General features: G+C 41.4%; 1 protein-coding gene across 2 annotated transcripts in view; it reads left to right on the top strand.

Annotated features, from left to right (window-relative positions):
- tmod1 (tropomodulin 1) overlaps positions 1–24,427 on the top strand; it is a 259,845-nt gene that overhangs the window by 103,379 nt on the left and 132,039 nt on the right. For both annotated transcript variants that reach the window (XM_084318115.1, XM_084318114.1), the window contains exon 3: positions 21,764–21,900. In XM_084318115.1, the coding sequence (XP_084174241.1) occupies positions 21,778–21,900 (123 nt within the window). In that variant the 5' untranslated portion in view covers positions 21,764–21,777. The remainder of the gene's footprint in view (positions 1–21,763; positions 21,901–24,427) is intronic.

Below are 24,427 nucleotides of genomic sequence, written 5' to 3'. Positions count from 1 at the left end.
CAGGATCACTCTGAAACTATCCAATATTCACCACGATATAACACGCAAACGTATACATGAACACATTTATTCTTTTTCACATGTTGAACGATGGATTGTTAATGTCAAATGAGCCATAGTATTGTCTCCATAGCTATAATATAGAATATAGATATAGCCCTGCAAAGACCGCAACGCACATTGAAATTCCCTATACTTTACAGCACCTGCACACTAAGTACAAAGACGGGAAAATATATTGGCACTCAAAGTGTTAATATCTGATTCTGCACTTTTTACAGTCTATTGTTGTCTCACTGTTCTGTCCTGTCTTGCACTTTACTTATAATAATTTATTTACTGCTTTGTTCTTAACACATTCTCTGCCACGCTTATATCCATCGCTGTTTGATCTCTGCCAGCACTGTAAGTCTATGGAGATGTTCACCTTCTTTGCAGGGCTATAACTTTTTAAATTGTATTGCTAAATTGACATTACTATGGCCCATTCAATATCGATTATCTATCGTTCAGGATGTAGGAACGTTTTACTTTTTCATTCACACATTCATATGAAAATACCGTCTAGAGTATAAATATGTTTTTATCGTTTTCTGCAGTATTTCCCAGAACGTGAGATATAGGCACAAATGCATATATTAGATCATCAAATGCAGTTTGATACCGATCGACGCTATATTAAAAATGTCAACTGTACATGGTCCTAAACATTATGACTGATCATGTGCGGGTGAACGGAGGGGGGGGGGGGGGTCGTTTATAATTCCGTGATAGTCGTTAGATGCTTCATGTAGTATGGGTGATATATTGATCAGAGCAGTTTGTATCGATAATGATAAACACTCACGCTGAAACTCACAGCATCCTCCTCTTAGCGTTGGGCGATGATACTGGAGCAAACAGATCCCAGTTATGTGATGGGGATCGAGGCGATCTATTTCCGGTTTGTATAATACGAATACACGCCCAAATCATGTTGTTTATTGAGTTATGGCAACGATCCATATCCACGGTGTGTGTATTAAGTCCTGATATACGAGTGGCCGGACGGAATAGGGAGACGCACCGGGATCACAAGAGATCCACTTCCGGTTGCAACTCGCCGATCAGCCACCAGGTGGCAGTATTGAAGCGTTGCAGAGTTGTGCTGGCTCAGACAGCATCAGACCAGCCTCCGTGATGGAAATATGAATACCATGGCGAAAATATGAAATATGATCAGAATAACGTTGTACGCCGTGATCTGGCAGAATTCGCATGAACACGAAACACGTCGTAAGCCGTTTCCGGCGGAGAAAGGGTTAATGTGGATAAAAGCATGCACTGTAAACGTCAAATCACGTTCCATTTGTACTGCAATATGGTGAATAAAGTCATCTGAATCTGAATCTGAAGTTAAAAAGAAAAAAAAAATTCAGTCGACTATTGGCACATTTTGGCCAATCATAGTCGACTATACAAATCCTTAGTCGGGGACAGGCCTAAAATGAACACAACACTCCCAACTTACCATCTTTGGATGATTATGTATTAACGGACGTTTGCGCTTCTGTCACAATCCGTTCCTCGCCCCCATCCAAAGTCCCCTCATAAACTGTCCCCTGCTCATGAACTGTCCTCTGCTCATGAACTGTCTCCCGTTCATAAACTGTTCTCTGCTGCCATCTAGTGGACAATCGCTGCTAGTGCCGCTTCTGCATGTACTCATGTTCAATCTGTCTATGTTCATTACTCTGTACTCTGTCGTGTTCTGTAATTTAGTCAGGTCATGTTTTAGTCTGTGTTGTTCCACAGCTGTGGCTCATTATCATTACCTCCTGTATACAGTATATACCTGCCTCTCCCTTGTTTCCGGTGTTGCGTAATTTTCCTTGCCCCGTGTCTTGCCTGTGTGAAGCTCCCCGTCTGTCCTGCTCTGTGTATCCTGTACCTTGTGTTCCGTAAACCCTGTCTGCCGTTATCCTGTCGCGTTCCTGCTATTCCTGCCGTTCACGGAATTGCCCTGTATCCAGTAGGGATGGGCGTGAGTAATCGATTAATCGATTACTCGCGGCTATGAGAATACTCGCGGCTATGAGAAAACTCGAACCAGCTTGTGAGAATTTGTTGTAGCCAGCTAGCGTTGATGCTATTCAATGCTATCAACATTAGCTAAATAGTTAACCAACTAACATTAATGCCATTCAGAATGTATAACATAGCTACAACTAGGGATGGGTACCGAATTCTGTACTTTTGAGGTACCGAACCGAAACACGTCGGTACTACCGAGTATCGATTCAAGTGAGATACCAAAAAAAAAAAAAAAATATATATATATATATATATATATATATATATTGTACAATTTCTTTATTTTTTTTTACCTTTTTTATTTTCATGTCAACGTTCAGACGCACAATATATGCTTACCTAGGATTTTACTTGATTCAACAACAAAGCAGTCGGAGCAATGGCAAGCCGAAAACTGTCGAAATTGTAGTTATTTGAAGTTTGGATTTTTTTTCACGACTGAGGTAGGTAAATAACATTTCTTGAGACTAAAGTACCGAAAAAAGGTACCGTTGGTTACTGGTATCGATTCACAGGTACCGGTACCGTATTGGTTCAAATGTGAAAGGTACCCATCCCTAGCTACAACACACAATAACGTTAATACAATTACATGCATCATTGTTTACAATGAACGGGTGGGGCTAGTGACCAAAATGATTGGACACAGGGACAAGTTAAACATCAATTCATTTAATACAACAGGTAGTTTCGATCTGCGCGGTCGTGCCTACGTACCACAGGGCTATTCTATTATATACGGCTCTGACGCGCTGCCGATTTAAGAAATTCCTCCTCATCGATTGCCTGTAGCTGCATCTAACGTTAGCTAACGTTAAAACTAACCAAAAATTAGTTGTTCACCAACAATCTCAACATTTGTATTAAAGGGTTCCGGTTCCGGGTCGAGGATGGGGTATGTGCCATGATGTGACTCCGGAACTTAAATGTTTACGCCAAAAAGCCTCTTTTTATAATTTCAAGTTAATTAAACCATTGCCATACTTTACCTTTATTTCTACCTATCTTATTTGGCTATAAAAAGCATGATGGCTACGCAAACTCTAAGGAACGAGACCACAAAAGATGATGATTTTATTAAGGGTAGGAACTCTACCGACAACATGAGAAGGCTCCTTAATGTTATCCAAATGACTTACAAAATGGACCACCCCGCTGTGGTGCTGTCTCTCGATGCGGAGAAAGCAGAGAGGCAGTTAAATCATTTTGTGTCCTGTACTGTGCAGGACAGTGATGCAACAGTAGCAGGACAGTGGATCACAGTGATGTAGCAGGACAGTGATGTAGCAGGACAGTGATGTAGCATCACAGTGATGTAGCAGGACAATACATCACAGTGATGTAGCAGGACAGTGATGTAGCAGGACAGTGATGTAGCATCACAGTGATGTAGCAGGACAATACATCACAGTGATGTAGCAGGACAGTGATGTAGCAGGACAGTGATGTAGCAGGACAGTGATGTAGCAGGACAGTACATCACAGTGATGTAGCAGGACAGTGATGTAGCAGGACAATACATCACAGTGATGTAGCAGGACAGTGATGTAGCAGGACAGTGATGTAGCATCACAGTGATGTAGCAGGACAATACATCACAGTGATGTAGCAGGACAGTGATGTAGCAGGACAGTGATGTAGCAGGACAGTACATCACAGTGATGTAGCAGGACAGTGATGTAGCATCACAGTGATGTAGCAGGACAATACATCACAGTGATGTAGCAGGACAGTGATGTAGCAGGACAGTACATCACAGTGATGTAGCAGGACAGTGATGTAGCAGGACAGTACATCACAGTGATGTAGCAGGACAGTGATGTAGCAGGACAGTGATGTAGCAGGACAGTGATGTAGCAGGACAGTACATCACAGTGATGTAGCAGGACAGTGATGTAGCAGGACAGTACATCACAGTGATGTAGCAGGACAGTGATGTAGCAGGACAGTACATCACAGTGATGTAGCAGGACAGTGATGTAGCAAGACAGTGATGTAGCAGGACAGTGATGTAGCAGGACAGTACATTACAGTGATGTAGCAGGACAGTGATGTAGCAGGACAGTGATGTAGCAGGACAGTGATGTAGCAGGACAGTGATGTAGCAGGACAGTACATTACAGTGATGTAGCAGGACAGTACATCACAGTGATGTAGCAGGACAGTTAAAGGTGTATTCCACCCAAATGGTTAGCAGGACAGTGATGTAGCAGGACTGTACAGTACAGTGGACAGTGGTAAAATGGCTGCAGGACAGTTAAAGGTGTATTCCACCCAAATAGTGTTAAAGGTTATAACCCAAATCGAATGATTTTAAAGGTGTATTCCACCCAAATTGTTTTAAAGGTTATAATACAGTAGCAGTACAGTGGATCACAGTGATGCAACAGTAGCAGGACAGTTAAAGGTGTATTCCACCCAAATGGTTAGCAGGACAGCCCCATCACAATGTGCAGGAGGTGTGTACAGTAGCAGTACAGTAGGTGTACAATAGCAGTACAGTAGGTGTACAGTAGCAGTACAGTAGGTGTACAGTCGCAGGACAGTTAAAGGTGTATTCCACCCAAATGGTTAGCAGGACAGTACATCACAGTGATGCAACAGTAGCAGGACAGTTAAAGGTGTATTCCACCCAAATGGTTAGCAGGACAGCCCCATCACAATGTGCAGGAGGTGTGTACAGTAGCAGTACAGTAGGTGTACAGTAGCAGTACAGTAGGTGTACAGTAGCAGTACAGTATGTGTACAGTAGCAGTACAGTAGGTGTACAGTCGCAGGACAGTTAAAGGTGTATTCCACCCAAATGGTTAGCAGGACAGTACATCACAGTGATGCAACACTAGCAGGACAGTTAAAGGTGTATTCCACCCAAATGGTTTTAAAGGTTCTAATACCCAAATGTGTCTTCCCGAATCATTTTAAAGGTGTATTCCACCCAAATGGTTTTAAAGGTTCTAATACCCAAATGTGTCTTCCCGAATCATTTTAAAGGTGTATTCCACCCAAATGGTCTTAAAGGTTCTAATACCCAAATGTGTCTTCCCGAATAATTTTAAAGGTGTATTCCACCCAAATGGTTTTAAAGGTTCTAATACCCAAATGTGTCTTCCCGAATCATTTTAAAGGTGTATTCCACCCAAATGGTTTTAAAGGTTCTAATACCCAAATGTGTCTTCCCGAATCATTTTAAAGGTGTATTCCACCCAAATGGTCTTAAAGGTTCTAATACCCAAATGTGTCTTCCCGAATAATTTTAAAGGTGTATTCCACCCAAATGGTTTTAAAGGTTCGAATACCCAATTGTGTTATGGTGTCTTCCCCAAATCCTTTTAAAGCTTATAACCCCAAATCGTTTGAATGAATAAATGAATGAAATGGGACTATGAAGTCTTTATTTGTAACACATGTGAGATGGGCAGCACACACGCATTCCTTTGGGGGGGTTAGAATAGAATAGAATAGAATAGAATAGAATAGAATAGAATAGAATAGAATAGACTTTTAATTGTCATTGCACAGTATACAACGAAATTTCAGGGGAGCTCCCACAGACCGTAGTACATAATACATACATGAACACATAACACATAACACTGTACATAACAGAATATTTTAAATAATAAAGTGCATAATGGGTGGTAATCAGAGATTATCAAGTGCAGTGGTAAGTGCATGGTGCACGTGAGGGGACAGTCAATGAGTGTTTAACAGTCTAACTGCTTGGGGGAAAAAGCTGTTCTTAAATCGTGTACTCTTAGCATGTATTGACCGGTATCTCCTCCCTGAGGGAAGGAGCTGAAAGAGGTGATGTGCTGGGTGCGACTGGTCCTTGATGATACATTTGGAGCGGTGGAGGCAGCGGGAGGTGAAGACGGAGGTGATGTTTGGTAGAGGAGTCCCGATGATCCTGCCTGCCGCCTTCACCACCCTCTGTAGAGCCTCTTGCTCTGCCTTTGTGCAGCTGGAGAACCACACAGACACACCGTAGGTCAGCACACTCTCAACCGCACAATGGTAAAAGTTGACAAGGAGATTTCGTGGCAGGCCAGCCTGCTTCAGCTTCCTTAGGTAGTATAGGCGTTGCTGAGCTTTTCCGATCACTGAGGCGGTGTTGGTGCTCCAAGACAGGGTCTCACTCACACTGAGACCCAGGAACTTGAACTCAGTGACCCTCTCCACTACTTCGTTGTTGATGAGCAGAGGGGAGTGGTCAGGCCTTGATCTTCTAAAATCCACTATAATCTCTCTTGTTTTCTTTATATTGAGCGCCAGGTTGTTATTATCACACCAGACTATAAGGTCCTCCACCTCCCTCCTGTAGGCAGACTCATTGTTGTTTGTTATGAGACCCACAACTGTGGTATCGTCTGCGAACTTGATGATGTAATTGGAGGGGTAGGAGGGGGAACAGTCATGTGTGAGCAGGGTGTACAGTAGTGGGCTGAGTACGCAACCCTGCGGGGCGCCGGTGCTGAGAGACAGGGTGGACGAGGTGTAGTTGCCCAGTCTGACGGCTTGTGTGCGGTTTGTGAGGAAGTCCAGCACCCAGTTACACAGTGTATTACACAGACCCAGGGTTTGGAGTTTACTGATGAGTTTACGGGGGAGTATGGTGTTGAAGGCAGAGCTATAGTCGACAAAGAGCATTCTTACGTAGGTGTTTTTCTTCTCTAGGTGTTCTAGGGCGGTATGAAGCACAATGGCTATAGCATCTTCAGTTGATCTGTTCTGCCTGTAAGCAAACTGGTATTGGTCAAAGGAGGCCGGAATGATGGATGTAATGTGTTTCCTGACCAGTTTCTCTAGACATTTAGCAGGGGGGGGGGGTGAGTGCCACGGGTCTGTAATCATTCAGGCACGTGACAACTGACTGCTTGGGTACTGGAATAATTGTGGATGTTTTGAAGCATGCTGGGACATATGATAGTAGCAGGGAAAGATTAAATATATCTGTGAAGACCTCCGTCAACTGGTCCGCACACTCCTTCAGTATGCGGCCCACCACTCCATCAGGTCCTGCTGCCTTCCTTGGGTTGGTATTCCGGAGGCAACACCTGACTTCATGGTGGCTCAGGACGGGGGCTGTGCCGCTGGGGGGGAGGGGCTGTACTATTTGGTCCCTGTTTGCTCTGTCGAACCGGGCATAGAAATGGTTCAACTCCTCGGTTAATGTGACAGAGCTATTTATGGGTGATGTTGTCCCCTTATAGTCAGTGATGGCTTTAATCCCCTCCCACACCCGGCGCCATTGAAATGTCATCTGCGCTTGACCCATCCTGTCATCCTTCATCCTGTCGTGGGTCCGCTCCAATACAATACCTTGCCAATCCAAGTGCTCCTGTTCATCTTCATCAGGGACGTGACAGCATTAGCGATCAGTTCTGCATGTTTTTCCATTCTTTCGTTTTTATTTTTGTATGTGTATTCCCACAAATAGCTTTAAAGGTGTATTCATCCCAAATGTTTCTAAAACTTTATTCCACCCAAAGTTAAAATACTACTTCATGTTCAACTCCTAAAGGTATATATGCTTGAATTACATTCAAGTAATCTCATGACTTCCAGCTGGCTATAATGGAGGCGGTGAGCCCTCTAGTGTTCAAACATAAATAAGACACTATTCTAGACAAAATTCATTCTAATATTCTAGCAATACAAATCCAACAAGTTGGCCTTGGCCTCTACACACCGGCGCCTAATTGTGCCTTAAACTAAACACAATTACAAAATATATATATATATATCGGAGAAGCTACCGACATAATCAAAACACTCATATGGCCCTTACACTGTGTCTACGTACGTGACTTCTATTTTTACTTCTATTTTTTTTACATGCTATACTATTTTATTTCACTTATCTTTTGTCTAGCAAAAGTATTCTGTACTTCTGTATGACAACTATTAAAGAAACTTGAACTTGAAACTTGATACATGACATACAGATAGACAGTACAGCTACATCTATACATTTATGACATACCAGATTTGCAAATACAGTACTGTTTGTGATACATGGCAGGCATGTTAGACATCGTTTTGCCTCCTGAGCACAGTGATGTACAGGTGCAGCTCAATAAATTAGAATATCGTGGAAAAGTATATATTTAGCTGTATTGATGCAGTAATTTGTGCAAAAGGAGCCCCAACCGCGTGAATACTTTCAGTAAGCAACAAGCCCTTCCGTGTTGCTCTGATTGGCCGAGCGTGCGCATGCACATGAGCCGCAACAAGCCCCTCAGCCAGGCAGCAATACTAAGGTCCGCTTAATGCAATTTATACAAATGGAAGTATTGATTTCGCCGTAACGAATCATTAAAAAAATATACCGTTAACTGGAATATGTTGTTTCTTTACACATATGTTGGATTATGTAATTGGTTTGTCATGACAAACCAATAAAAAAGACAAACCAATTACATAATCCAACATATGTGTAAAGAAACAACATATTCCAGTATCTTTTTCTGATCAGTTAGGAGTTGTTTAGAAACAGTGTAAATAATAACAATCAAATAGCACACAAGCTAACACTACTACTACAAGCACAACACATAAACAAGCACATCATTTGTGATCAACTGTAATCCTCATTGTGCAGGTGTTCTCAGTGAGCATGGTGAGGTTATGTGCACACATTCAGATTGTCTTGTCCTTTCATGGTGCTGGTCCTCAAAAAAATTGCAGTTACTTTGTTGGGCAAAAAGAGCAATAGACTTAAGCTAAATTCAGGCAGCCAACCACGTCCAATGGCTGCCGATATCCTCCACCCTAAAAAGGTGCAGGATCACAGAGCCTGAAGAAGAGTGGAGCAGGAGACCAAACACACCCAGGACAGGATGACCACAGTCAGCAGATGAGGGATGGAGCAGGAGAGATGAGGAATGAGATAGGACTAAACAGACCAGTAAGTAGTGATTCCGGGCCCCCTGGGAGACATGCCAAGGAAAGAGAAAAAGTAAAGCATTGTTAGTTAGTATTGTGGCTATATGATGCTAATTATGTGAGTTAGTCAACTGGCCTACTAGAAGGCCTTTTATATGAGATATTTGGTATGGTCAAATATTCAGTATACTCAAGTCCCATTATGGAATATGGGTTTATTTCTGTGGCCACTACTGATGACCATTTTGTATAATGCGTCATTGACAGCAACATCATGTGAAAATGTGCCCCATTGCATTGGAGCCTGGTGAGAGGATACAACATAGTGCTATGTGTCTAAGTACTAAAGCGATCAGTGAAATCTTGGCCTGTACAGCAATATCAGAACCTGAACCAATCCCAGCTACTCACATAACCTGGTTTTAGGTAGAAGCATAAATGTCATAACCTGGCAGATCTCAAAACAAACTGGTCAGACTACTGCTTGACCTTACTCCTAGAACCCACCTCACCCCTGCCCACTTTGACAACCTAGGATGGCTTAGAGTAGATGACAGAGTACAGCCACTTGCAATGGGCCTGGTCAACAAGATACACTATACGACTAAGGTACCCATGTACATGTCAAAATACTTCCCAAAGGTCAGTGAATACCACGATCACAACACCAGAGGGAGCTCCACAAATCATGTTAAACCCAGATTCGGCTCAAACAAGGGACTAAACACGGTTCGCAATTATGCCACATCGATGTGGAACGCCCTACCCAAAGCTGTAAAGCAGGGGTCAGCAACCTTAGGCACGAGTGCCACCATTGGTACACATTATCTAAACCAACATGGCACACTAGCAAATGTGTAAGAGGAACCTTTTTGGAAATGTTGAGTTACCTCCCCATGCAGTTACCTCTTTCACAGCCATTGGCAGTTGCACAGCCTGTTATTTATGGTACTGTAGGTTGACTGATATACCAGGGATATTTCATGGTCAGAGCCAATGAGAAGGGTCAGTCTGTTGTTGTTTGCCGAACATTGAGTGTTAAACGCCATTTTGAGACCAAACATGAGAACTTTAAAGGATGAGGCAGACAAGGCTGAATGTGTCCAGGTATGGCAAGCAAGCATCTCATAAAGACGGCAGCATTCTCTTATATATTTATGAGAGGAAAATGGTTATTAAAACTATTGCTATGCACGTTGCCTATATGGATGGAATAGAATTACAGATCTGTTGGAGATTTACATTGTGATGTGGTTTCATAATTAACCTTAACATTGATATGGCACACTGGTTAACAAGAACATTTTAAAATGGCACTTCGTATCAAAAAGGTTGCTGATCCCTGCTGTAAAGGAATGTGAATCACTACCCACTTTCAAAACCACTCTCAAAGAGCAACTACGGGAGACTGCAATTCGAAACTGGACCCTGTAAATGTCCTAACCCAACCCCCTCCAATGTACAGTAAATGACCAAGTATGGTTTCGTCAATATTCCAATGTACAGTTTTGCTTGTACAGTTGTACAGTGTACTTAGTATAATAGTAGTAGTAAAGTATAATTTCTGGGTACTTTTTACACCCCTGTTTATGATGAATTGAAAATGGGGGACCCTGATGTAAACAAGACAAACGTCTTTCTCTGGTCTGCATCCCCTTAACAATTGTATGTATTGAGCTGTTTTGATTGATTGATTGAAAACTTTATTAACAGATTGCAGAATGGGTACAATATAGTACAGCTCAATACACACAATTGTTAAGGGGATGCAGACCAGAGAAATACTTTCGTCTTGTTTACATCAGGGTCCCCCATTTTCAATTCATCAGGACAGACATACATGACATACAGATAGACAGTACTGCTACATCTATGTACTGTACTGTACCCATTCTGCAATCTGTTAATAAAGTTTTCAATCAATCAAACACAACTACTGTACATAACGTTAAATAGACCGTGGACGACGTACCCACCCCCCCCCGCCCCCATACACAACCTACAGCATAACTTCCCACAGTAACGTTAACCAAATACTGTGGGCGACGCAGCCCCCCGCCCCCCTCCCACATACAACCTACAGCATAACTTTTATATCAGTATAATACAACTCTCAAAGCCAACGTAGAGTTTGTGCACTACTGTACATTTTAACTAGCACTTACCAGCCTCGGGACTCTGCAGTTCTGTTGTACAATGTGGTAGAAAAGATCGCTCCTGTGAATTGAAAAGCAAGCCCCGCCCCCAGCCTAGTGAATGAGAAAAGCCTGCCCCTAGTGGAGCAGGACAGTCCATACACAGTACACTACACAAAATGATCACTGTGATCCACTGTCTTGCTACATCACTGTGATCCAATGTCCTGACTCCTGCTACATCACTGTCCTGCTACATCACTGTGATGTACTGTCCTGCTACTGTTGCATCACTGTCCTGCTACATCACTGTGATGTACTGTCCTGCTACTGTTGCATCACTGTCCTGCACAGTACAGTTTATGATGAATTGAAAATGGGGGACCCTGATGTAAACAAGACAAACGTCTTTCTCTGGTCTGCATCCCCTTAACAATTGTATGTATTGAGCTGTTTTGATTGATTGATTGAAAACTTTATTAACAGATTGCAGAATGGGTACAGTACAGCTCAATACACACAATTGTTAAGGGGATGCAGACCAGAGAAAGACTTTCGTCTTGTTTACATCAGGGTCCCCATACATGACATACAGATAGACAGTAGGCCTACTGCTACATCTATGTACTGTACTGTACCCATTCTGCAATCTGTTAATAAAGTTTTCAATCAATTCAATCAATCAAACATGTATATATTCCCTCCCCGCCGTATGTATATTTCTCTCCCACCCACCCACCCCCTCCTAATGTACAGTCCCCTCCCCATCATATGTATATACTCTGTCAGGATCTAGGGGTAACAGTACTGTATATTTGAATACCGGTTATGTCACAATTTACAAATGTATCAGTACTAAATACCTATATGTCCCTAATACCCTATGCCATAAATGTCATGTATGTTGTGTATGTCATAAATGTCTATATGAATTGAAAATGGGGGACCCTGATGGAAACAAGACAAACGTCTTTCTCAGGTCTGCATCCCCTTAACAATTGTATGTATTGAGCCGTACTGTATTGTACCCATTCTGCAATCTGTTAAATAAAGTTTTCATTCATTCATTCATTCACAACTCTCAAAGCCAACGTAGAGTAGAAAAGATCGCTCCTGTGAATTAGAAAAGCCAGCCCCGCCCCCAGCCTAGTGAATGAGAAAAGCCTGCCCCTAGTGGAGCAGGACAGTCCCTACACAGTACAGTACACAAAATGATCTAACTCCTACTGAGAAAGCATTCAACTGTATAGAATGGCCGTATCTATTTTTAACCCTTGCAGAATTTGGCCTAGGAAGCACCTTTATCGACTGGGTCAGGGTTATTTACAACTCACGGATGGCTGCGTTCTTGACTAACGGACTTAGGTCTAGTAACTTTCCCCTACAACAGGGGAACCCCCAGGGGGACCCTCTTAGCCCTTTGCTTTTTGACATAGCCATAGAACCACTTGCTCAGGCTATAAGGCAGTCGGCCATGATCTCAGGCATCAGGGTTGGTGAAAGGGAGCACAAAATTACTCTTTACGCAGACGACGTACTAATCTTCATATCCAAACCCGACTCTTCTATTCCCTGTCTAACCCGGATGATTTCCACATTTGGAACCTTCTCGGGGTACAAAATTAACTTCACCAAATCCGAAGCAATGCCACTTGGGACGCTGAAATCCATTCCGATCCTGCCTGAGCCCTTCCCATTTCGCTGGCCACCCTCCGGTTTTGTATACCTAGGAGTGTTTATAACACCCACTTTTGACAACTTCCCCCCTCTCTTAGACACTATAAGGGCAGACTTAATTAGATGGGCCTCCTTACCAATCTCCTGGCTGGGTAGGATAGCTCTAATTAAGATGAATGTACTCCCTAGACTGTTATATCCTCTTCAAATGATTCCGGTGCTGTTAACAAATAAGGTTATCAAGGTCCTAGAAGGCTGGCTAAGCTTGTTCATCTGGAATGGGAAGAAACCACGTCTGAAAATGGCCAAATTACAGATGGATAGCGTTGATGGAGGTCTGGACCTGCCTAATATAAGACATTACCAACTAGCAGCGCACCTTAGGGTGCTTGTTGGCTGGCTCAAACTAGACCCACTCTCAATCTGGCTAGACATTGAATCTTCACAATCTAAATCCACCTTGTGGAACCTACTATTTATCAAAGACTTTAAGTCTGTTAGGAAACTATGTTCCAACCCCATCACGCTATGCTCATTCAAGCCCCTGGAGGTCCGTCCGTAAGGTGGAGAACCGAGCTAAGTTAACTTCTCCTCTTACCCCGATTGTAGGCAACGCTGACTTTAAGCCGGGCCATATTGGCGGTGGCTTCAGGATCTGGCATACGCAGGGCATAACCAATCTTGGTGATTTATTTGATGGCCAGACCTTGATGTCCTTCTTACAGCTTCAGCAGCGCTATGGCTTACTGAAAACGGAATTTTTCAAATATTTACAAATTAGACAGTTTATCACCAAGGACGCCTCACTGTTAACCAATAGCTCCACCTCGCAGGTAGAGAAAGCCCTCTCCTTACATCTCTCCAAAAGACAAATCTCTATTTTCTATAGCACGCTAAATCTCAATTCATCTTTATCCACCCTTGTCACCAAACAGTCTTGGAAAAAACATTTAGACACAGAGATTACGGACGAGAACTGGCAGGAAACGTGGACCTATGCAAAAAAAATCTCGGTTTGCAACCACACTAAATCTATTCAATTCAGAATCTTACACTGCATACATATAACCCCTGGCCTCAAAGGTAAAATGGATGCCAATGCGTCCCCACTCTGCTTTAAATGCAAGATAGAGATTGGAAACCACGTCCACTGCTTTTGGTCCTGTGTAAAGCTCCAGAGCTATTGACATTGTAGAGGAACTTTCTGATATACTCCAGATCCCCATCAAACTGGATCCCCTGTGCCTCTTACTAGGCCTCCCAGATATTCATATTGCCAACTTCAAACATAGGAGACTGTTCAATCTGTTGACATTTGCTGCCAGAAAAAACATTATTTTATTCTGGATCAAGGATGAGGTCCCATCAAAGAGATCATGGCACAATATTATCATGGACTGCATTCCCTGTGAATACATCACATGCATGTGCATGTGAAGGTTTGACCTGGAAACCTCATATTGCACACGTAAGGAAACAAATTTCTGAGTATTTTTATTGTGAATAAAGTTAAATATGTTTTAGATAACAAAGCAATGCGAACACTGTACTGTGCACTCATATTGCCTTATCTTAATTACTGTGTGGAAGTATGGGGTAACACCTATAAGAGTAATATAAAACCACTGTATCTCCTACAGAAGAGAGCTATTAGGATTATTTGTAAAGCAGACTATCGAGAACACAAACATATTTATTAATTCTGGATTATTGAAATTGCTAGAGCTAGTTAAGTTACAGACATTAGTAGTTATGCACAAGGCCAAAAGTAAAGCATTACCAGCCAATCTACAAAACAGGTTTGTCCTCATATCACAGAATGGAGAGCATAGAAGGGAAGGTCATTTTAAAGTGTGCACGGACAACCCTAAAACAGATGTGTATATCAGTGGTGGGAGTCAAACTCTGGAATTCTCTTTATAATGAGTTGAAGTACTGTAAAAATATTTTCCAACTAAAAAATACCGTTAAAGACAGAACAATGAGAACATATGGACAGCAGGTATAAATTTCTCTGTATCCGATTTTATAAATTTTTTAGTTTTGTTCTCTTTTCCATGCGTCTGAGGCTCGTGACGCAGGTTATTTTTGTTTGTTTGTTTATTGGTATCTAGCAATATTATTATTATTATTATTGTTATTATTATTACCGTTATTATTGTTATTATTATTCATGGTCATATTATCATTATTATTGTTATCATAATTATGGTAATGATTATTATTATTATTATTATTATTATTATTATTATTATTATTATTATTATTATTATTATTATTATTATTATTATTATTATTATTATTATTATTATTATTATTATATGGTATGAAGCTGTAAGGTGCACTTGAGCTGACTATTATGTTTAAATAAATATGAAGTTTGGAAGGGGGCAGGAAACATAAGTTTTCTTCATCCTGCTCCTTTTCGGCCGTATCATGTAAAAAAAAATCACTCAGGTGTATTATTGATGCTCTCATTGCTACTATGTTTGTTTCTGAAGTGTGTGTGTGTGTGTGTGTGTGTGTGAGATATATATAGAGAGAGGGGGGGCTTTGGTAGACTATTGCATTGGTCCATTCATTGAAGATGAACGCAATGCGACATCCTTTACTAGGCTCACCCACCAACAGTGCAGGTGCTGAACTGCTGATCAGAATGTATAGGTAAAAACCATATTATGCGTTTTCATCAATACAAAAATGGCCAATAAAAAATTTCCGCTTGCGCGCTTACGCGCGCTCGCATTCACGGGGGGCCTACAAATACATTCTTTCATGGGGCCCAGAATCTGGAGCTACACCCCTGCCCATAGCCTCCCTATAGACCAGGGGTCTCAAACTCGCGGGCCAATTGCGGCCCGCTGGATGATATTTTGCGGCCCCCTACTTGACATCAAAGTTAAGTGTTAGTGCGCACCGGGCACAACGTTTTGCCGAGTCGTTGCGCAAGTTGGAAGTTTTATTTATTTGATCACTTGTAGGCTACCACAGCGCAGGCTCATGACAGCAACGTTACGTTAGTGACTTGGTTGAAATGTGATTCCGGAGTGATACCAAGTAAAGTGGAAGGAAAATATATCCTGTCACCCAGTGCGTATGGCAGGCATCCTCAAAATTCTCCGCTATCTCCTCTGCAAGCACTGCTCCACTGTCTGTGTCTGTCTACTCTGGTCCAATCACATTCAGCATCCCGTCAGCCTTCCCCCCCCCCCCCCCCCCCCCACCCACAGTCTGCGAATCAGAGGCAGAGTCTCTTTCAACGGTTCGAGTCAGAGCGAGAGTTGACAGCGCATCTACAGGTAGTCTAATCTGCAGGTATTGTAGCTAGTAACCTCGTTCCCAGTTTTATCTCCGTGAGATAAATGTAGCTAGTAGCCTAGTTTCGCCAGCAAGCAGCTAGTAGAAAAATGTGGCATGTTCAAAGATGGCCAGTAAAAGAACCACTGAGAAGCCTATGTTCTGAAGAACCGTTCATGTTCTGAAGAACTGTCCATGTTCTGAAATGTTATTGCTAAAGATTGAGAAGATTGGATCAGTTGTACTTTTTTTTTAATACTTGAAACCCCTTTTTTGTGGAATATTTGATAGGCCCAGCCTCACCCAGACTCTACCTCCAGCGGCCCCCAGGTAAATTGAGTTTGAGACCCCTGCTATAGACGAATACTGCCCTGTTCTGTTTTGTCGGTGCTTGTATCGTTGCTGAGGGTATCATAATGAATGTAAAGGTGCATACATGTACAAGCACACATCCACACAACACGCACATACACATACACACACAGAACACACATGCACTCGCACACATATGAAACATGCACGCATAAAATACACAGGCATACTAAACACACACACATAAAACACACATAGATCATACACACACACATAGGTAAAACACATATATAAAGCACACATACACACACACCGCACACACACAGTCTATTTCAGTCCAATGGTCCTAACACTGGCCGGGAGCCGACTCCTTAACTCATTGAACGCCAGACCCGATGATAGTCGGGTTAACTCGCCATCGCTTGAGCGCCAATCATGAGTATAGTAGTCGGGTTTTAATCGTTATTTATTTTATTAGCGATATCCATTCATTTTCATCCATCCAGCCTGATGTTATCGTTGGGAATGGGTCTGAGCTCGCAAAAGGGCAAATACCGCCCCCTACGCCTTCCGGCTGGTATTGCACTCCACTGGGAATGGTATCGTTTTTTTTCTGGGACGATCCAAGCCATGCGGGCGTGGTTTAAATAATCGGGCGAGGTAACCTGATTTCAACGATAGATCTGCGAGGCTGTCCCCCCCCCCCTCATATGCAATGCTGTTGAACGTGGCACAGACCTCCGCGCCCAGTACTTCAAATGGCGATCAGATAATTGGATTATCTCTTTTGTATTACATCAGATACAAGGTAAGAACATCATATGTAAATTTGATCTTTGATCTGATATGTATTTCTACCCCGATTGACACTGTATATGTGTGTGTATGTGTGGCTGTTTTCCGTTGGGTGGGAGGAGGGGGGGGAGCGGCACGCCGGTCTAAACAACATTGCATGCGTGCATGAGGAAGGATAATAATTATGATCTAGCGTTGATTTCAGGAAGATTCGATAATCAGCCGAAAAATTACAACGTGTTTTGTGTATTCCACTAAAGGGCTATTATCGCGTCTTTCTCTGGAATTACTAGAAATCACCAAAACTATACTCGTATTCAAAACGGTATAAAACGGAAACGTACCGATGAAAAAACAATCCGTTTCATACATGTTGACTGCAAGCAACTCACTGATAATCGACGAGTGTATTAGACCCATAGCCATAATTTACGATATATATTAAGCACTTGCAAATCCCCCACTCCTCCCATTGATTAAAGCGGTGGCCATCTAGACCTATATCGGGCATATTGTTAGGGCAGCAGTGGCGGAGCCCAATAGCAGAACACAGGAGGAGAGAGAATGGAGCGTTTTAGGTTGGTTTAATGTAGGCACCAAGCAGACAGGTATTATTGTACAGGAATGTGCAAGTAGATGCGAGTAGGTGCACTCCTCGTGCAGCGCAGGAGCGTCCAGGTGGGTGGTGTCTCGGGAGAGGTGGTCCTAGGTTGTTAGGTTAACACTGCGACGAGGGTGAGCAGGATCCGTGGGCTGAAGTAGGGGTTTGATGATGAGGGAATCCCTCACAGCCGCGCTGATTGATCCCCCTCTGGCAGCATGGGAATGCAGGGGTCGGATGCTGCCCATATAAGGGTGTGGAAGGGTGAAGAAGGCTCTCGCCGTGATTATGACACATATAGCTCCGGCGCTGAATGAGTTAACGGCCACTCCCATAGTCCCATTATACATGTTCTAACCAACATGTACTTGAGCCATATTCTTTGTTTGTTTGTTTCTTGTCAAGTCTGTGTTAATGTTTTTTATTTTTTTTATCCACTTTTTCTGTTTTTCTGCAATCCAAATTTAGTCATGCCGATTCCCCCCTCCCCTGTCTTGATCGTTGCTCGCATGTGCCCCCCACTGGTCGGTCGTAGGGAGGGTTGAAGAATATATCGCATGTCCCCTCCGATACATGCGGAGTCAGCCAGCCACTTCTTTTCACCTGCCAGCGCGGACTCTCATTGGCGAGGTGTAACGTGTGGGAGGCTCACACTACCCTCGACATCTCCTGTCCTTGCTGTGCAGGCGCCCTGACCGACCTGTAGGATTCGCTGTTTACAATGACCAGATTACCACCGCTGACTCTGCCAATTGAGTCAGTATGACGCTGACAGCCGGATTCGATACCGGTGTCTCACGTGTTGGTGACGAGCGCTTAGACCGCTGCGCCACCCAGCCGCCCCTGTGTTAATGTTTTGTATAGTCTATATTCCTTTTTTATTATTCTTACTGTCATTATTGTTCTTGTTATTGCTAGTGTTGGTATTGTCAATGTTGTCAATGTCATTGTTATTATATTGTAATATTTTGTTCTATGTTTGAAAAGAAAATATAATAAAAACATTTATAAAAAATGTTTTATTCAAAAACACAGAACCGGACGACACAAGTTGTCCGCTCATAGATAGATAGGTTCCGCTAGCGATAATAACAACAATACTTCCGGTGGTCGGGGGGTTTAAAAATAAAAGAGCAAAGTCTAAAACACCGGAAAAGACGTTTATTTTGTACAGCGTTTTCCTCCACGAGGAATGCACGATCACTCGCGTATATCATGCGATCAATCGATCTGGATTTTTCTTAAAAATGCCCATCCCTAGTATCCAGTATTTCCCCATGAGTCCGTTCCTGTAAATCCAGTCCCATTTTCCAGCATAGAGGTTTTGTTTCCGTGTTTTGAAGTTCGCTTTTGTTTGTGCCGTTTAATGTTCCTTTGTTTGTGCCTTGTGTGACGGATCGTATTGGTTCACTCTGCGTTGATGTTAAATGCTAATGTCCCGAGGGGGAGTCGAACAGGGGAGCTCCCGCGCCGCGGCCGACGACATAGGCCGCTGCACTAAGAAGTGAATCCACTGCTATGTACCGTACCTATGCGTCTATTAACCCTGTTATGAGGAAGTGAGTTTAACTTACCAGCCCGTAATGCCACAGTCACTTGTCAACACCCCTGTTTCTGTGACTGTGGATATACTCACGGGCTTCCCCGTTACACTTGCTAGTAAAAGCATTATTGATCCTCACCCCTTCGTCTCTCTCACTCATCATTGTCCAGTGTTTGGGTCCTACCCCCCACACACTCCGCTCTACACCTCACCAGAAGGTAACAGGTTCTTCATCTGAGCTCTACAATTCAGGCTTATTTCAATAAGCTCTACACAAAAAAAAAGCTTGTATTCAGGTTTACTTAATTAGCTGTAAAATACATTTAATAAATTAATAAATATATATTTATTTTCATTTGAACAACATTTCATTATTTCATAAAATTCGGAACAAAGACAGCTGAAAAGCAATACAACGTTTACAAAAATAAATGGACTTATGAGACAAGCCAAGAAAGAATATTATAATAAAATGTTAAAATAAAATAAAAACAATGTCAAATGGAATTGGAAAATACTGAACAATACAGTATAATAGGAAATGCCAAACCATTTAATTAATGACAGTAATAAGATTATTAAAAACATGAATGAATTGAATTCCTTTTTTGTAAATGTTGGGCCTAATCTTACACAATGATGGCCAAACAGAGGGAGGCTGGAATAGCGGAAGTAAAGTGTTGCAGTCTATGTTTCGTGGAGAGGTGAGTGAAAATGAAATTAGATCCATTGTAGCAAAATCAACTATAGTGATGGGATTGACATGATTATAGTGAAACAAACTATCGATTGTATAATTAAACCTCTATGCTATATTTTCAATCTTTCTTTTCAGACTTTAAATGAAAATAGCAAAGGTTATTCCACCCACTTCTTAAAACTGAAGATAAACAGTGCTTGAAAAACTGTTTGTAGAAACATTTATTTTTATTGAAAAGAATAGCTTGTTGAGTGAGAGTCAATATGGCTTTCGGACAAACCGATCTACAGCTTTAGCATTAACAAACATCATTGAAGAAATCACAACAGCAATATATGGTAAGAAATACACAATATGGGTATTTATTTATTTGAAAAAAGCTTTTCATACCATAGATCACAACTTTAACAATTAGAATAAAAAAATTATATACATACTAGTAGTAGTAGGAGTAGTCCTAAACTTGTTACGTGGCTATAATAGACAACAATACCGTTTGCTGCTAATATATCTGAGTGTATGAAGATTGAATGTGGAGTCCCACAAGGCTCGGTTTTGGGCCCTAAACTATTTATTTTGTGAAGTGTCAAATATATTGCAGTTTGTTTTGTTTGCAGATGAAACAAATACAAAAAAAGGATGAAAATGTTTCACTGTGTATAGATGGAATTGATATAGGTAAGAGTATTTGAATTTAGATTTTTGGGTGTAATAATGGATACCAATTAGTCATGGAAATCTCACATAACATATGTAAAAACAAAGGTGTCTAAGAATATTTATGTTTTGAACAAAGCAAATGATGTGTTAGACTATACAAGGCAATGCGAATTCTGTATTGTTCACTTATTATATAGTTACTGTGTAGAAGTGTGGGGCAACACACACATAAACATAAAAAAGCAGAATATGAAGAATTGTTCAAAACGTGGATTCAAGAGAACACACCAACAGTCTGTTTATTAAGTCAGGAATTATGAAACGTAAAGCTATAGTTGAGTTACAGATATTATGTTGTTTGTTTCTAGTTCTGAGGACGAGAACCATAGAAGGAAATTTAATTTTAAGCATCAGTATGCAGACTACTTTAAAGCTGATGTGTATTTCAGTATGTGGCGTAAAACTATGGAATTCTCTACAGAATGATTTAAAGAGTTGTACAAATATCTTTCAGTTCAAGAAAATGTATAAAGAAAGAACATGTTCACAAGACTTTATGAAGTTGAGGGGTAATAGCTTTGCCTATGACAATTCTTTCTCATGTTATTGTAAGTATTGCTTGTTAAATTTGCATAATTGACAGACCATCTATTTCTATTGTTTATTTATTGTTTTGAGTAAGTATGAATAAAAAATATGATTTTTTTCTCCCTGCTCCTTTTCACTCATGGAATGTACAAATTGGGAGGTGATTTTTATTATGAAATTATGCCGTTGTAGAGCTGTGCATTCCAATGAACAGAACAAATACAAATGTAATTAAATAATTTATTATTTTCCAATGCAGATATGTATAGAAAAGATGTTTGAGTATGTCTTGAGTGTCAAAATATCCATGTCCATGTTTTATATGCATTGAAAAACAAACCAAGTTGAAATTATAAAAAGAAATGTCAAGTTCTGACCTGACTTACTTATCTACCGTTTTGCAGATTTCAGTGAACAGCTGACGTCTGGGCTTTGGAGTGGTTATTTGAATGTCCTATCTTTTTTAGGCTTATTTGTGTCATTAATGGTATCTCCAGGCACGCTGTCCACCATGTCGACACTGATGAAGGAGATGGACAAGTACAGGGACATCGACGAGGACGAACTGCTGAATAAACTGACAGACGAAGAGCTACAGAGACTAGAGGATGAATTAGAAGAGTTGGACCCTGACGTGAGTACATTTTAGTGCCCTTATTAGAACCCTAAATGTACACTGAGCAGACGAGGGAGGACTGGAGGTTTTAGGAATCCAGTAGGGATAGAACATTTACAGAGGAAGAGCTACATAATCTAGAGGATGAAATATAATAACTATTTTAGTGCCCTTATTAGAACCCTGAATTGAACCCCTCATTTAGCCAATTGCCATGAACACACACACACACTTGACCTCCATGCCCAATTATAGCCTCTTAGGGTGAAACCTGTGGCCACTAGAGGGTGGGGAAATTATTGTGGACTGACAGAGCGACCTATGGGTTGCAGCTAAAAGGTTTGACAGTCCATCTACTGTATTTGCAGTGGTCAAATCAATCCAAATCACTCTGTGTGAATGCGATACAGTATATCACTCGAAGGAAGTTGTACTTTAATTTATTATTACTATTTTTATGTATTATTATTGTGTTATATGTTATTGTCATAACTTGTCTGGAGAAAAGCTCCAGACAAGTTATTTCTCAGATCCCTGAAGCAACATGACAAGCAGGACCATGACTTTATCAAAAGATAAGAGTGTATTACAATAATTTAAAACACGTCAAAATAACAATACCGCTGGGCAATACAAAACCTGTTTGACCATGGCACCACTAAATATTACACTCAGTCCTTATATTGGCCAGCCCTGGGGAGTGGTGACCAGCTGGAGAGTGGAAGCTGTTGAGGGGGGAGAGACATACCTACGGTGTCATGGTTTTGCTTTATTTTTCCTTTCTGTGAGGGACAGCTGTCTATTTCGTCTCCTGTGAGGGATAGTAATAAGTGCCCACGCTAGGTCTTAGGTCAGATCAATAACTTCATAACTCATTGGTCTGCTCATCTTGACATCAAACAGCGTCCTGCGAAGTGGTTGACATGCAGGACCAAATGAGTCTACAAACTGTCGTTGTTACTCACTGACCGACAAGATATAGCGAATGCACTGTTCCGACCCCACCCAGTCATCGACCTTAGGTCGATTGATTGGGGTTGCGGAATCTTTTTATTTTATTTGCACTGGGAAGGACTTTTTTTATTCAGATGAGGTCCATTTCCCTTATCCGTTTACACGTATTATCACTGTATGGCTTTACTTGATAATCCCATTATACAGAACCCACTTTTAATCTATATACATATATATATATTTCTCTCCTTAGGTCTCCGTCTGGATAAAGCCACACTTCTAAAGTTTTTACATCATAAATCAGGAACATTACGAAGCAATGGGTAAAGTTACAATGCAAAAAAACATTTCAATGCTTACCCGTCGTCTTTCAGTTAGAAGAATGGAAGCAAAAAGGTGTGTTCCAAAAGAAGGGTGTTTTATTTTTTAAAAGTACAAGATTACATTAAAGGCACAGTTTCATGTTTATAAGTACAAAGGTTTCTGCTCACAATATATCAGAATTCAGTCATCTCCATAAAATCTCTCAAAAATCTGGCTCTCGAAGGCGCAACAGTCATTTTTATATTGATCCTGTATTATATTTCGATTGGTCTAAAAACAGTGATGTCACAGGGATGTCATTTAACTAGCCAACCAACGTACAATACGTAGTAAGGATGGACTCCCCGCCTTCTTTTACTTGCGTCAGTTACCTAGTTTTTTTTTAAGTATGAGAAAGTCCCTCCACTTTTCATCTTTATTCAGAACATACAAAGGGTTAGCCTGTTAACCATGCGTCTGCCGGCCGGAGAGCTCAGGGAAGGGGCCCTGCCTGGCAAGGTCACATTCTTATGGTTAACTCCCTACTGTAGGCTTGCTCTTACAGACACCTCTATGCAGACCAGGCAATTCATTCTTAAGCAGAAGAGGTTAGATTCACACAATCACTGTCTTCCAACCAGAGTTTGGTTTTAAAGTGTATAAAGAATATACAGGTCATATACATAGCTCCAATCATATATAATAAACATAAGAATATTATACAAAGTGTCACTCGTTTACACATAACGTGTTTCCTTTCTGACGGGGCATTACCAGCCATAATACATATCACATCTAGACACCTATAGTAACATATGCCTAGATGATAGCAAATATATACAATAAACCTTTTGTATTGATTCCATTGACTCCACTCTCCAAGATCATGCAAGATATTGTAGTGTACACAAGTTACGGTTCCAGAGTCCACAGTTCTCACAGTTTTTTTCACAAGTGGGAGGAAGAATCTACAGACATTCCTCATAATCATATATAAGAACAGGATGTCATACTAACCAGTGTCACTTAGTTGGCTGTGACACTTTACAGATAGCTGTCAATCACTGGCCTCTGTGGTTAATTGCCTCATGGGTTGGCAGGTGTGTGGGCATGATTGCACCTGATTCAGTGCAGCTGTGCCTATGGCAAAGCTGAGTATTTAAGTTTGAATCTTGCAGTGTTAACGTTAGGTTATGGCTATAACCAAGTTCTGTTAGTTAGGGGTGACGCTTGGCATCACACTGCACTGCACTCCCTCGCGTACGTGCACTGAATAAATTCCACAAAT

This window comes from Notolepis coatsorum (assembly GCF_963971535.1).
Source record: "Notolepis coatsorum genome assembly, chromosome: 7".
Lineage (NCBI taxonomy): Eukaryota > Metazoa > Chordata > Actinopteri > Aulopiformes > Paralepididae > Notolepis > Notolepis coatsorum.
Note: the sequence above shows the minus strand (reverse complement) of the source record. Positions and strands in the feature narration are given on the sequence as shown.